Source organism: Mirounga leonina, unplaced genomic scaffold (assembly GCF_011800145.1).
Source record: "Mirounga leonina isolate KUSES-001 unplaced genomic scaffold, KU_Mleo_1.0 Mir_321, whole genome shotgun sequence".
Lineage (NCBI taxonomy): Eukaryota > Metazoa > Chordata > Mammalia > Carnivora > Phocidae > Mirounga > Mirounga leonina.
The window spans coordinates 2,919,960-2,932,799 of record NW_023270680.1 but is presented as its reverse complement, the minus strand read 5'-3'; the positions used below and the strand labels follow the sequence as shown (position 1 = coordinate 2,932,799).

General features: G+C 46.1%; 1 protein-coding gene across 1 annotated transcript in view; it reads right to left on the bottom strand.

Moving 5' to 3' along the window:
- DPP6 (dipeptidyl peptidase like 6) overlaps positions 1 to 12,840 on the bottom strand; it is a 681,409-nt gene that overhangs the window by 152,737 nt on the left and 515,832 nt on the right. The window contains exon 7 of the mRNA XM_035029860.1: positions 6,530 to 6,611. Coding sequence (XP_034885751.1) covers positions 6,530 to 6,611 — 82 coding nt within the window. The remainder of the gene's footprint in view (positions 1 to 6,529; positions 6,612 to 12,840) is intronic.

The window sequence follows — 12,840 nt, the reverse complement described above, 5'->3', positions numbered from 1 at the left end:
GTGCCCTCCACTCATCCCTTCTGCACTTTGCTATCCCCCCCGAGAGCAGGTGGTCCTCCCTGTGGCTGCCAGTGTTTCTGCTGATGCCCACTCCTGAGAGGTGCCCGAAGCAAATCCTCATGCCTATTACCTTTCTGCTCTTTATTCCATTTAACAGAACATTTTGGTGTTTCAAGAACAATCTCTTCATCTGGTATCTTATGTTGAATTACTGACACTTGGGTAGCATGAATTTTTACAATGCTAATGGGCTCTCTTTGAAGATTCTTTATCTTGGGCGCCTGGGTGGCTCAGTCAGTTAAGCATCTGCCTTTGGCTTGGGTCATGATCCTGGGGTCCTGGGATTGAGTCCCACATTGGGCTCCCTACCCGGTGGGGAGTCTGCTTCTCCCTCTGGCCCTCCCCCCTCTCATGCTCTCTTTCTCTTCATTCTCTCTTTCTCAAATAAATAAATAAAAATCTTAAAAAAAAAAAGCTGTCTCAGGATTGGGTCCTGTGTCGTCAGGGAGCCTGCTTCTCCCTCTGCCTCTGCCCCTCCCCCTGCTCATGATCTCTCTCTCTCTCAAATAAATAAATAAATAAATAAATAAATAAATAAATTCTTTTTCTTTACAGCAGAAACCTGAATGCTATGAAGTGACCCAATGTGAGCATGAAAACCTTCAGCTCGAATTCTTCTGGATCCTGCACTGACTCCTAGAGGAATAACTCATTTGCTAGGAGTCACAAGCTAGTGCACTGGGGAAGTGAGATCCTCAGGTTCTTTTGCTGTCGATATGTTAGAAAGAACCTTCAGTAAAATGGTGCTACGTAGGCAGAACACAACACTGAGGCCCAAGCACTCACGAGGAGTTGATTTTTAGAGCTTGGTGTCCTTAGAACAGACTCAGTCGTTTGAGAACCACAGCTGTGACATGGCACACTGGAGAACGCGTGCCCAACCATGCAGTAGAGGATGGCGCAGGGCTCCTTAAAGGTGCCCAGGGCATGTAGCTCAGAGAAGATGGGTCTGAGTGTGGGAGGGCTGCTGGGACTGTGGGGGGAAAGCCCGATGGCGGGTGGGGCTGGAGAGCATCCACATGAAAACGGGGACCCTGTTAGTCCCCTCAAGGAGGCCTTGGCTGAGACTTTTGCAGGAGCTGAACAGCTCAGATGGGAAGGACATCAAGTGAGAGGGGAATGAGTGAGGCAGGGATGAAGTCTCCTTGGGCCTTGCCGTAGGGGGCATCACTGCCTCCAGACTGGAGGGCCCACTAGTCTTGGCTGAAACAAGCCCAGCTCCCACACAGGGCAGTGACCCATCTCCTGCAGCCCTACTGTGGGCAGGACCCGGAGCGTGCGCAGAGGGGACGGAGACCCAGTGGGGAGGGCGGGGTGGGAGGAAGCAGTTGTAGGTGCTGACAGCTAGTAAACATGGGGACGGACAGCTTGTCCCCCAGGTGGAAAGAACCACACCTTTCTTCTGCATCTCCAGGATCTAGTGGTGGGTCTAGAGCACGGGAAGGGTTCGGCAGGCAATTACTGAAACAGTAAACAAATGAGAGAATAATGACTATAGAAATTGTGCATACACAAAGGACTGGCCTTTCAGGTCCTTCGCAGGTAGCTGGCTGACCGGCCACAGCAACCGTTGGTCACATCTGTCACCCCAAGAACGCCTGGGGCCAGGCGAATGTTCGAGGGTCCAGGCTGCCCAGCCCTGAGACCTCATCAGGAGAGCTGCTATCTGAACCACTTATGAAGAAGCCACTTAAGTGAATTCCCCGACTCTCCTTGGTAAGTTATTCTGTTCATGACTCTCCCTGGAGAAGTATCCAAGGGTCTAACAAGCCATGTAAGCAAGGCAATTTTTCATAGCGTGCAGCTGAAATCTCCCCATTTGGGTAAACATAGTCAATTTTATTCTCTTGTCTCCAGGGAGACACAGAGCAGTCTCTCACGGTCGTCCACACCACCGCCTCGGGTGCCCCCAGAGACCGTGAGAAAGTCAGCTTCCTCTCCTGCGCAGGAGAGCAGAACCTGTGAGCATTCCTCGGTTTTCTTCGGCTGGATTGTCATCCCCACCCTGCCCCTGTGCATCAAGGACGGCTCCAGTCCCCGTTCTGGCAGGGTCCCCAGCCGACGACGCTACCTGCTCTTCATTTGTCACATGCTGAAGCCATCCCTACCCTGAAGAACTCCCAGTAGGCTTATTAAATATCCCTTTCAAAGCTGTTCATTTATCACCATTGTGGTAGCAGGCCAGCCAAAGAGAAACCCATTTTCCCCGTTTCCGATCATCTGAGTACGCAGGCAAAGATGCCTGCCTCGAATCCTTCAAGTCGGCTAATGCCGTGCAGTCATATTTGCAGAAGTCTCCAGAGGAGAACGGTGTCAGGCCACGGTGCTGCTAAGCTCCCTTGGCTTGCACGCTCGTGTGCTGAGACACGCTGCGCCGGCCTGACCTCCGGGGTGCGCCAGAGATGCACAGGAGGCCCCCGCTGCCCTCGGCGTCCGTGGTTATTAGATGTCCTTGCAGGGATGACGTATAAGACAAGGAAGGGTATCTCCAGACAGACAACTCAATCGTATTCGAGGTTAGCAGGGATAAGACTTCCCATAAATAGACAAACACTCGTGGGGCGGGGCTTCACGGAAGATCCAAAAAGGGAACTCAGAGGTGCTCTCAATGCAGGCAGAGATTCCTCTGCAGAGGACAGATGAAGAGAGACACCGTCTGGGGAAAAATTTTGAAATCACTTGTGTTTTCAATGCAAATGGCCACGGACACTGACAACATAAAGATGGGCGGGGGAATCGAGGGGAAGACACCTCCTCAACACTTTACATATGTTTTCTCATTTAATCCCGTTTAACCTAGCCAAATCTGTTTTTCCTGTTTTCAGATCAAATTCTGGAAGCGACACGGTTATCTGTCATGAAAAACTGAGCTCACAGACCAACGCCATCCCAGACACAATTCTGGCAGAATGGAGGCCTCCCCATGTCCGCCTACTCCTTTCCTCTAACAAGGGGCCAGCCAGGAGGGATTTATTACCTATGATGTCATCGAAGGTCCAACAAAAGTCACCCTAAAAGCCAACAGCCAGTAATTGGAGGCCATGGGGAGGCACGGGGGAAAATGCCGTCAGCCCACTCCTGGTGCTGGGTGCTGCCTCCCTGGGGCTGATGCGGTCCCCGAGCCAAGGGTGTTGCTGAAACCCCTCCCCACTAGGAGGGGATGATGGTCGGAAAGCTCGCTGGTGAACTTGAACTGCAGCTGTGCTCTCCGTACCCAAAGGAGGATTACTCATTTCAGTCTGACTCGTTATAATTAGAGTAGATTTCCTTTGGGGAGCAATATTTACTTTTTAAAATAAAATGGCAATGAGGGATTTGTTAGTGTTTGCAAGGCCTGCTCACGGGTTGCAGATTTCCTTTGCCGAGGGAGTGAGCATCCAGAGTAACTGTCACCAGGGTGCTAGTCCTGGGCTCAGGCTTTCCTCAGGGGAGGGCAGCCGAGAACGCACATGAGCCCCTGAACCACGGGTCAGCAACCACTGCCATCGGGCCAAAATGCCTGTTTTCCCGAAGTTTTATCAGAACGAAACAATGTCCATCTCTTTCTATATTGCCTACAAATGCTTTCTCTCTACAATAGCAAAGTGGAGTAGTTGAGACCAAGATCCTATGGGCTTGCAGAGCCTCAAACATCTGCTACGGGCCCCAGACCAGGGCCAGATTCCAAGAGTGAGAAGTGTGCTGAGCCCTGCTCCCGTGGGTGGGACGCTCTCGAGGCTACGGAGCCTCCTGTACTCTGTGCAAGAACTGTATCATAAGAACTCCAAGGTTCAAAAAAGCTTCAGAGCTCAAAACTTCCACGAGCCCATTAGTCCTTTTGGTACTACGGCCAAATATCAGCAATTACTACTTCACTGAACATTCATCTCCTTGGAGCAGAAAGGAAGTCGAACTTCCCTCCCTGGAAGTAATATCCTGAACACCTACACAGGTCCTGGCTACTTGCCTCCACACACTGGCTTTGTGTTTAGGTGACTGAGGATCACAAGAACGTATTAAGTGATTAATCAATCCGTTCGTGCATTCATTTTTGACCTCAACAAGTATTTACTGAGCGCCAGGTGTTGTGCTAGGCACCCAGCATACGAGATGACAGTGCTGGATGCCCAGATGAAGGTGGCCGAACGGGGGTCAGACGCATCGGCGGCAGCAACACATCGTCGTGACCGGAAGCTCGCGTGGGGACGTAGGAGGCTGGAGGTGGAGCCCAGCGGCGCGGGGACGGGTCAGGGAAGCTTTCTCAGAGAAGGTGATGCGTATTTAGCTTTGCTGCCAGGTCCTCTTTAAGACGTTAAGTGTGAGGACTCTGTAATCACTCAGGCCCACCCTCGCCCCTAGAAAGCATGACCTGAGTATAAAGTCAATTGTCCCAGAGGCAGCGGTGGCTTCTGGTGGGGAACGGGCTGGCCTAGCAAGTAAGGGGTCTGGAGAGGGAGCAGTGTGGAGCCCCGTCTGCCTCCAAATTCTGGATGTAATTCTAACGTCATGCATGCACACACACACACGCTTCCTCCTTTAGTAAACCGTGGGTTAGGTTTTCTGCAAACTGCAGGATCAGGTTGAACGGCCTCTGTTCCAGGGTCTGGCCTCTCCTGCGTGCCGAGGGTGAGGCAGGGGTCCATAAGCTTTGTGATAATCACTGGGTGACAAGGAGAGAGGCGGCAGGTCTGCGGAAAGAGGCGTTGGCTGGCGTGTGAGTCACGATGTCCTTTTCCTGATGTCTGTGAGGAGGCTGCCCAGCCCGAGCTCTTCTGCGAGTCGGGGGTGAGGTCGGTGGGCGAGGCTGTGGGCAGCAGGCCGCCCAAAGATCATGGAGAACAGGGAGAGATTCTATGGAGGCGACAGGTCACTTGTACGGAAGGACGGGATGGATAGGGGTATGATCTGCTTCCCAGAAACACCTTCAGTCAGGATTTCAGAGGGATTTAAAGTCGGCTGTTGGAGACTTGGTCTTGAACACTGGGCTCCCTCCTGGGAGCTGCAGGTCCTCGTTGTGGGAGGGTTAGCGCCTACGAGGAAAGGCGAGCCTCGTCTCCTTGCACTGACTGGTGGGTCGGTGTCCCCCCGCCATGGCCTCTGGCCTCCCCTCACTTGCTGACCCCCATTGGCTAGACGTGCTTTCCGGATCCTGATGACTGTGTGCCTGGCGCCGGGTCCCGTGGTAATAGCCAGGACAGCGCTGTGGCCCACATCCTCCTGTTTCTTTCTTTCTTTCTTTCTTTCTTTTTTAAGATTTTATTTATTTATTTGAGAGAGAGAATGAGAGACAGAGAGCACGAGGCGGGAGAGGGTCAGAGGGAGAAGCAGACCCCCTGCTGAGCAGGGAGCCTGATGTGGGACTCGATCCCGGGACTCCAGGATCATGACCTGAGCCGAAGGCAGTCGCTTAACCAACTGAGCCACCCAGGCGCCCCATCCTCCTGTTTCTTTAAACCATTTCAAGGCAATGGAACCAACATGCAACCAAGGGAATATAATTGCACCACTGGGAAAAATGAGACTATTTTAATTCCTAAGACAGAAGACAGACTGTCCAATATTATCTCACCCCAAGCTTTTGAAAATAATCATTTTCTGTGTTATTTTAGGAAAAGTTTTTGAAATGCAGCTTTACGTAATCAGCAGGATTTACGAAATGCAGCTTTACGTAATCAGCAAGACGCAGGAGGACATGGTGAGCTGGACCCGGGCCATGTCACCTGACCTCGTACTGCAGGGGCTTCCTGCAGGGGGCGATGCAACCTCGGGGAAGAAGATTTGGGTAATGCTGGAGCCGGAACACATCTGAGAGATCATCTTACCCCGCTTTCACTCAACATGGGGCAGGCTGACTGCAGCCTGACAGCTGAGGGTTCCGATAACACGCAGGACTAGAACCCTCGCCTCCTAACTGCTGTTGGCTCAGAGCCCTTCGCGCTGGACCGGCCTGGCCATTCAGTTTCTGGAAACATGTCGGTCTGCCAACCCGAGTGGGAGTCCATGTAGGTGTCTGATGTGGAGCCGTGAGGCTGCTCTGGCTGTATGCTGACCTCACACGCAGGGAGCCCGGCCCACAAAGGCCAGCAAATCCACCTCTCATAAAACCCTTGGAAGAACAGGGCCAGATTCCAAAAGCAAAGCAAAAGAAACTTTCAATGACTACACGATTCTGCTAATTCCTACTGACGGTCCTTTTGACAAGGCTTATCCCCTTGACCTCATAGTAAGCCTGTGATCTACACACAGCTACAGTTGGGGATATCAGGATATCAGGGTATTGGATCTGGGAACCACAGTACAGCCTGTTCCAATTTCAAGATAATTCTCTAACAAAAAAGAAACGGCCATTTTACACATGCAAATATTCTGGTGTCCTTTTCCAAAATGTATCTCACACAAACCCAGACATCGAGTGTCGTGAGACAGATTCAGCCTCTAATGTGTAAACTTCATCAAATTCAAACCTGGTCACTGAGCTTGATTGGCTTACCAGCTGCTGGCCTTTAGGACCCCAGCCTGCGTACTGAAGTTTTGCATTGCTCACTTCCGGTGGGTCCAGACTTTGAGGATCCCTGAAAGAAAATAAGTAAATAGATAAACAAATAATCAATCAATCAATCAATCAACATGGTGGGAAACAAGAATGCTGTATGTTTATCCTCCAGCTCTTTTTCCCTTCTTCCGTTGTATGACTTTCAAGAGCTCCTGTTATGTCTCAGCCTCTGTTAGATTTCTTCAGATGTACATAATTTACATGAAGCTGAACCAGTCCCATCACTGCTTAACCCAAATAGTAAATACTTATCAAGAGACAACATGCAGAGAGGTCTGTAGATCAATTATTAAAATATCCACACCCGTCAACATTAAAAATGGAAATGCATGGCTACGCAGTAACAAGTTCCCATGATTTCTGTTTCCATCTTGGGCTTTCCTGGTGGATCACTTTTTTTCTAAGCATAATGCCAGGTCATTCTGACCTTCCCAAACCAGCAGCCTGAGGACAAATTCCACACTTTGGTTTGTGTTGGGAAGGAGGGAAGGAGGAGGGAGGGAGGGGAAGATTGAGAGAAAGATTTTTTTTCCTTTCAAACATCACTTAGATTTTCATTCTTAACTTATTGATATGCAAAATACTATGCTAACAAAATCCTACTTATATACTTAAATAAACGTCATAATGAAAGAATGAAAAAACCTAACACTTTTATAAGTATAAAATATTTCAGTGTATTTTGTGGCTAACACTGTTTTCTACAGCATGTGGAAAAGATTCATTTTCATATTTCTTTCAGACGACGTATTACCTGTGTTCTGCTGGACAGGCAGACTCCGTCAGGTGCATACCCTATCACTTGGCTCTGATATGCAGAAGGCATACCTACGAATGCACTCATTCATCTACTGAGAGGCTGTGGGGCTGAATGGTCTTTGGAAAAGGAAGATGCTGAATTTTAGGAGTTGCTTCAACAAAAGAGACGAGGCAAGAAGGAAGGGAGGTAAAGTGTAGGTACTGATTCTGGGCTTGAATCAGCAGAAAATTCTAAAGCAGTTGCTTACTAATACTACCAGAACAAAACAGAATACACTTAGGCGTAAAAAGTGTTGGGGAAGGTGAAGATAGTCTGTGATACCCCAGATTAGTTTTACATGGAGTCCCTGGGTGTAAAGAGATCAGGGAAGCCTGAAGATGGGGTGATTAGGTGTTAAGTAAGGGATGGCAATGATAATAGGATTCAGCTGGGAAGGTTGATGACCGGGCAGTTAGAAGAGTAAGGGAGGGGTCTTAACATTCCCGGTTTTGAATGAATTTTAACAAACCCTACCATTTGTATGTTTTTAATGTTTCAAAGTATTTTCATAACATGGGCCATTTCCTCTTTAACTGTGGGTAGGGAAAGGCTTTCTAAGGACTCAAAATCCAGAAGTGATTAAAGAGTGACACATTTGACTACGTAAAAATTTTTAAACTTTTTGCATAACAAACACATCACAAACAAAAGACAACTGACAAGCTGGGAGAAAATATTTGTAACACACACCATGGAAAAATAGCTAATATCCATAATATATAAAAAATACCCTAAAATATTGAGGTTACAAAAAACCGAAAAAAAAAAATTAGAAACATGAGAAAAAGACACGAACAGACAATTCACAAAAAAGATATAAAAGGTCCTCAGATGTATTAAAAAGGACCAAACAATGCAAAATTATAGAAATCGAAACTGAAACTACATTGAGTTATCATTTTTCACCTATGAAATTGCTCCCCTCCCCAAAAGAAAGAAAAGTATGGTGCACTGTATTGGTGAGGCTGTGAGGAAAAAGCCATCCTCATATTTTGCTGGTGGGCGTGAAAACTAGTGCAAACCTTTCAGAGGGAAACTTGGTCATACCTAATAAAATACACACTTAACTCTTGAACTAGAACACTTCTGGGAAGATATACCTCCCACAATACAAAAATACATAGGCAGAAGGTTACATTCATTGCAGCTTTGTAGTGACAAAACACTGGAAACAATATGTGTTTGAGGAAACCATGGTACATCCATACAAATGGAATATGGTACAGATGTCAGAAAGAATGAAGACCTCCACAGACTGATATGGGGTGCTTTTCATGATGGAGTATGGAAAACTCAACAGACCATCTAGAGTATGTGACCCATCATATAAGGGATAAAAGAAAATATACATGTATCCTCATTTGTGAAAAAAAGAAATACAAGAAACATAAACCAGAAACCAGAGGTTAGTTATGTGTAGGGGGTGGGTGGGAAGAAGCAGGGATTGGTCATGAGGAGGCTGGATAAGAAAGGAGAAGCACTTCTCTGGGTAAATTTATTGGTATAATGCCCAGTCTTAGACCACAGCAGGGTTTCACATACTTTTTGCATACTCTACAAATAAAACTAAGAATTAAAAACAATCAGGATGTAGGGGAACCCCAAAAGGAAGAGCAACACCACAACAGAGCAAAACCCTATTGGAAATGAAGCACAAAACTACACAGAAGGGGTGGGGAAGGAAAGAACCAACATAAACAACTTTGGTTAACAGTATCGTGACTGGATACCATAAAGTCAAAAAGATCAGAGGACAATGAGTTAGTAATTCTGAAACGACTTTATGTGTGTGCTAGAATTAAACTATTCTGCAAATATATAAATATAGTGGAGATAAAGATAGCCAGTTTTCTTACTGCTGGAAAAACAAATTATAAGGAAAAGGGGAAGGCTAAAATGAACTGTGTGAAGTTGGCCTGGAATCAGAGGTATCAGTACAAACTCATGATTTCGAATATATACACACATACGCCCAAAATGTAGATATATGTGTATCCAGGTGTTGGTGTGCATACATAGATGTCTTGCTCTATTCACAGAGAGGCCTAGAACCAATGACCCCCAGTAACAATGAGCACACCCACTGCCCATATCTTGGTGTCTCTGACCATCATCCAAGGAAAGTAAATAGGGCTCCTAGGGAATGTAATCGTATCTGGACTGGAACAGAGAAAATACAGGATGAGTCTGGAACATCTTATGGGTCCAGAAAGTGAGGAAATACTCAAAAAGGACAGAGGCTGGCTCAAAGAATGCAGAAGCCAACCTGAAGGAGTTTCTCATGGCCAAAGCTAGATAAATCTGAGCAACAAAATAATCAATAAGAGTATCAGATTAACCCATAGAATAAAATCAATATTCATAAGTCCATGCTAATATATGTAAGTAATCAAATACATAAAGCAGCTCTTCCTCATGAGAGAATCCCAATTAATAAGTTAGAATGAAGGAAGAAAAAAGCATTATATATGTGGTATTTTTCACTCAAAATGCACAACCTCACTTCAATCATGAGAAAACACCAGACAGGGGCGCCTGGGTGGCTCCGTCGGTTAAGCATCTGCCTTCAGCTCGAGTCATGGTCCCAGGGTCCTGGGATCGAGCCCCGCATCAGGCTCCCTGCTCGGTGGGAAGCCTGCTTCTCCCTCTCCCACCCCCCTTGCTTGTGTTCCCTCTCTCGCTGTCTCTCTTTCTGTCAAATAAATAAATAAAATCTTAAAAAAAAAAAAAAAGAGAGAGAGAGAAAACACCAGACAAACCCAAACTGAGGCACACTTTACAGAACAGCTGACCAATAATCTTTGAAAGTGTCAAGGTCATGATCAACAAGGAATGACTGACGAAATGTTGCAGACTGGAGGGCTTTAAGGAGAACTAATGTCTAAAGGAATGTGGGATCCCAAAGAAAGGAAGGAGACATTGGTAGAAAAATAGGTAAAATTCAAATAAGTTGAATTAATAGCAAGGTGCTGATGTTAATTTCCTGTTCCTGATAATGACACTGTGGTTATAAAACACACTAACAATATTTCAGGAGTATAGGAGAAGTAGGGATAGGGGTAGAAGAGAATCATTTGTACTGTTTTTGCCATCTTTCTTTGTCTAAAATTACTTTAAAATAGAAAGCTAAGAAAAAAATCTCCAAAAAATTGAATAGCTTATATCTCATTGGTTATAAAAAATATTATAGGAAGAAATGAAAGTGAGAGAATTTCCCTCCAAACATACTGTAATCTTGATACTGAATTGGAAAAAAGTCTTTGATATTTAGCACGGCATGGGTGCTCATACACGCATCTGAATAAACAGATGAGTAAGGATGGATGGGTTATGGGGGTGGCTCTAAGTAAAAGACCTTTTGCAAATTTAAAGGCAAACCTAATGAATTCATTAGGTCTGGGTTTATCTAGAATTTTCCAAGCACGGAGCACAGATTAAGAAAATTTTCAAATCCCATAGTCTTACTGAATATTGAAATTCACTTTGTTAGGTAATGATTTCTAGGAGGAGTCTTGGATAATGGGGAACAGCAGGAGATTAGTCTCTCTCTAATCTAACAAGTGTAAATCCTCATAAATGCTAACTGGAGATGGTATCTCCAAGTAGACAAAGTGCCCCAGAAGATTTCATGAGCACCTGCTAACAACACCATGACCACACATGCATCCGGCCTTTGTTATCTTCACCCCTTCTGGAGGACTCACATACACTCCCTTTTTCTCATTGCCAGCACATGAGACATGTTTCCACATCGAGAAGACAGCAACCGTTAACGGGAAAAGCCTGCGCTCCAGCCCCATGTCACAAAGATTGGGTGCTGGGTGCAATTCTCTGACTAGCCTCAACGAGGAAGGGGGTAATAGTTACCCTCTCCTCCACAAGATGGTCGTGAAAATCAAGAGAAACAATGAATGTTACTTTATAAACTCTAACATGCTCTAAAGAAGGAATTGTTTTTTATTTTCCTAGCTAGTGAGTCTCTGAAAGTTCAACACCTCCATGACGACCAAAGTGAGTTGCTGAGTTGCCTTGGTCTGTGTTTAGGAAAACACCATAGTGCATGCACCTCACACAGGGCAGGGAGCTTGGATGTGGTGGAAAGAGCTCTAAGAGGCTATAAAAGTAATTCTGAATTCTGCCACTAATTGGCAGGGGGGTGTGGGGTAATAGAGAAACTTAATCTAAGTTGGTTTTCTCGTGTATAAAATGAGAATAAAAATGCCCACTTTACAGGGTTGGACTTAATGATCCACTGTACATGAAAAGAGGCAGTACAGAGCTTACCAAGTAAATATTCAATAAACGCCAGTTCATTCATTGGTAAACTGGTAAATAATTCAGTTGATTGTGCAAACCACTATATATATGTAACTTTAACAAAAGGCCCAACAATGTATCAGATCTGAGGACAAATTTACTATACAACTCAGCAATAAAACAAACACCTTGATTCCTGTATTATGCGGGGGTGGGTTTAGGGACTTCAACCCTCAACCCTGTTCTCACTTGTTTCTATGAAATAAGTCTATATTTTGCATTGGAATATGATGGTATAAGATTCATCTGCTTTCAAGTTAATGCGGATTTCAGGGTGGTCTCTTCAACTTCCCCTGCCATGTGGGGATCCCTTCTGCAGTGACTCACTTGATGCTCATCGAGGCTCTGCTCGAACCTCCCACTGAATGGCTTGCCTTGCACAATTCTTTCTCTGTCCCAGCCTAGCAAGTGGCCAGCTTGGGTTTATGCTCAACCCACCCCCTCATATAAACACCTAGGCCCCTGGGAACTAGCAGAGAAAGCATGCAGCCAAGTGTAGTGCGAGCCAGTGGGGGTACTAACCCTTCCCATCATTACTGCTCAGTCACCTTCTTCTCAACCATGATTCCATTCGGTCCTGCTTTCCTAACTCCAGTACCTGGGAATAGGACTTTATTTGCAAATAGGCTCTTTGCAGATGTAACCGAGTTAAAATAAGGCCATTCTCAATTTGTGTGGGCCCCAACCCCATCCTAATCCCTTATAAGAAGGGGAGAAAACACAGAACAGACAGACTGGGAGAAGCCCAGGCCACAACGGAGGCAGAGTCTGGAGTGACCACATCCACTAGAAGCCAGAGTAAGAGCGGAAGAATCCCTCTCTACAGGTTTTGAGGGAGCGTGGCCCTGTCGACACTTTAATTTGGATTTCTGGCTCCAGAAGTGTGAGGGAGTGAACTTCTATTTTGTTAAGTCACTTGGCTTGTGAGAATTGGTTACTGCAGCCCCAGGAAATCAACACACTCTTCATTTCTTAGATAAACTGAGGCCCAAAGTGGGTAAGTGATTTGTTCAAGGACACAGAGCTGATCAGTTCTTGTCTAAAGATGAATCTCCTGCTTTGGTCAAAGGAGAAAGAAAATCCCCAACTGCCTTAAGGAACAAAGTAGAAAGACCCTCCGAGGGCAAAGCAA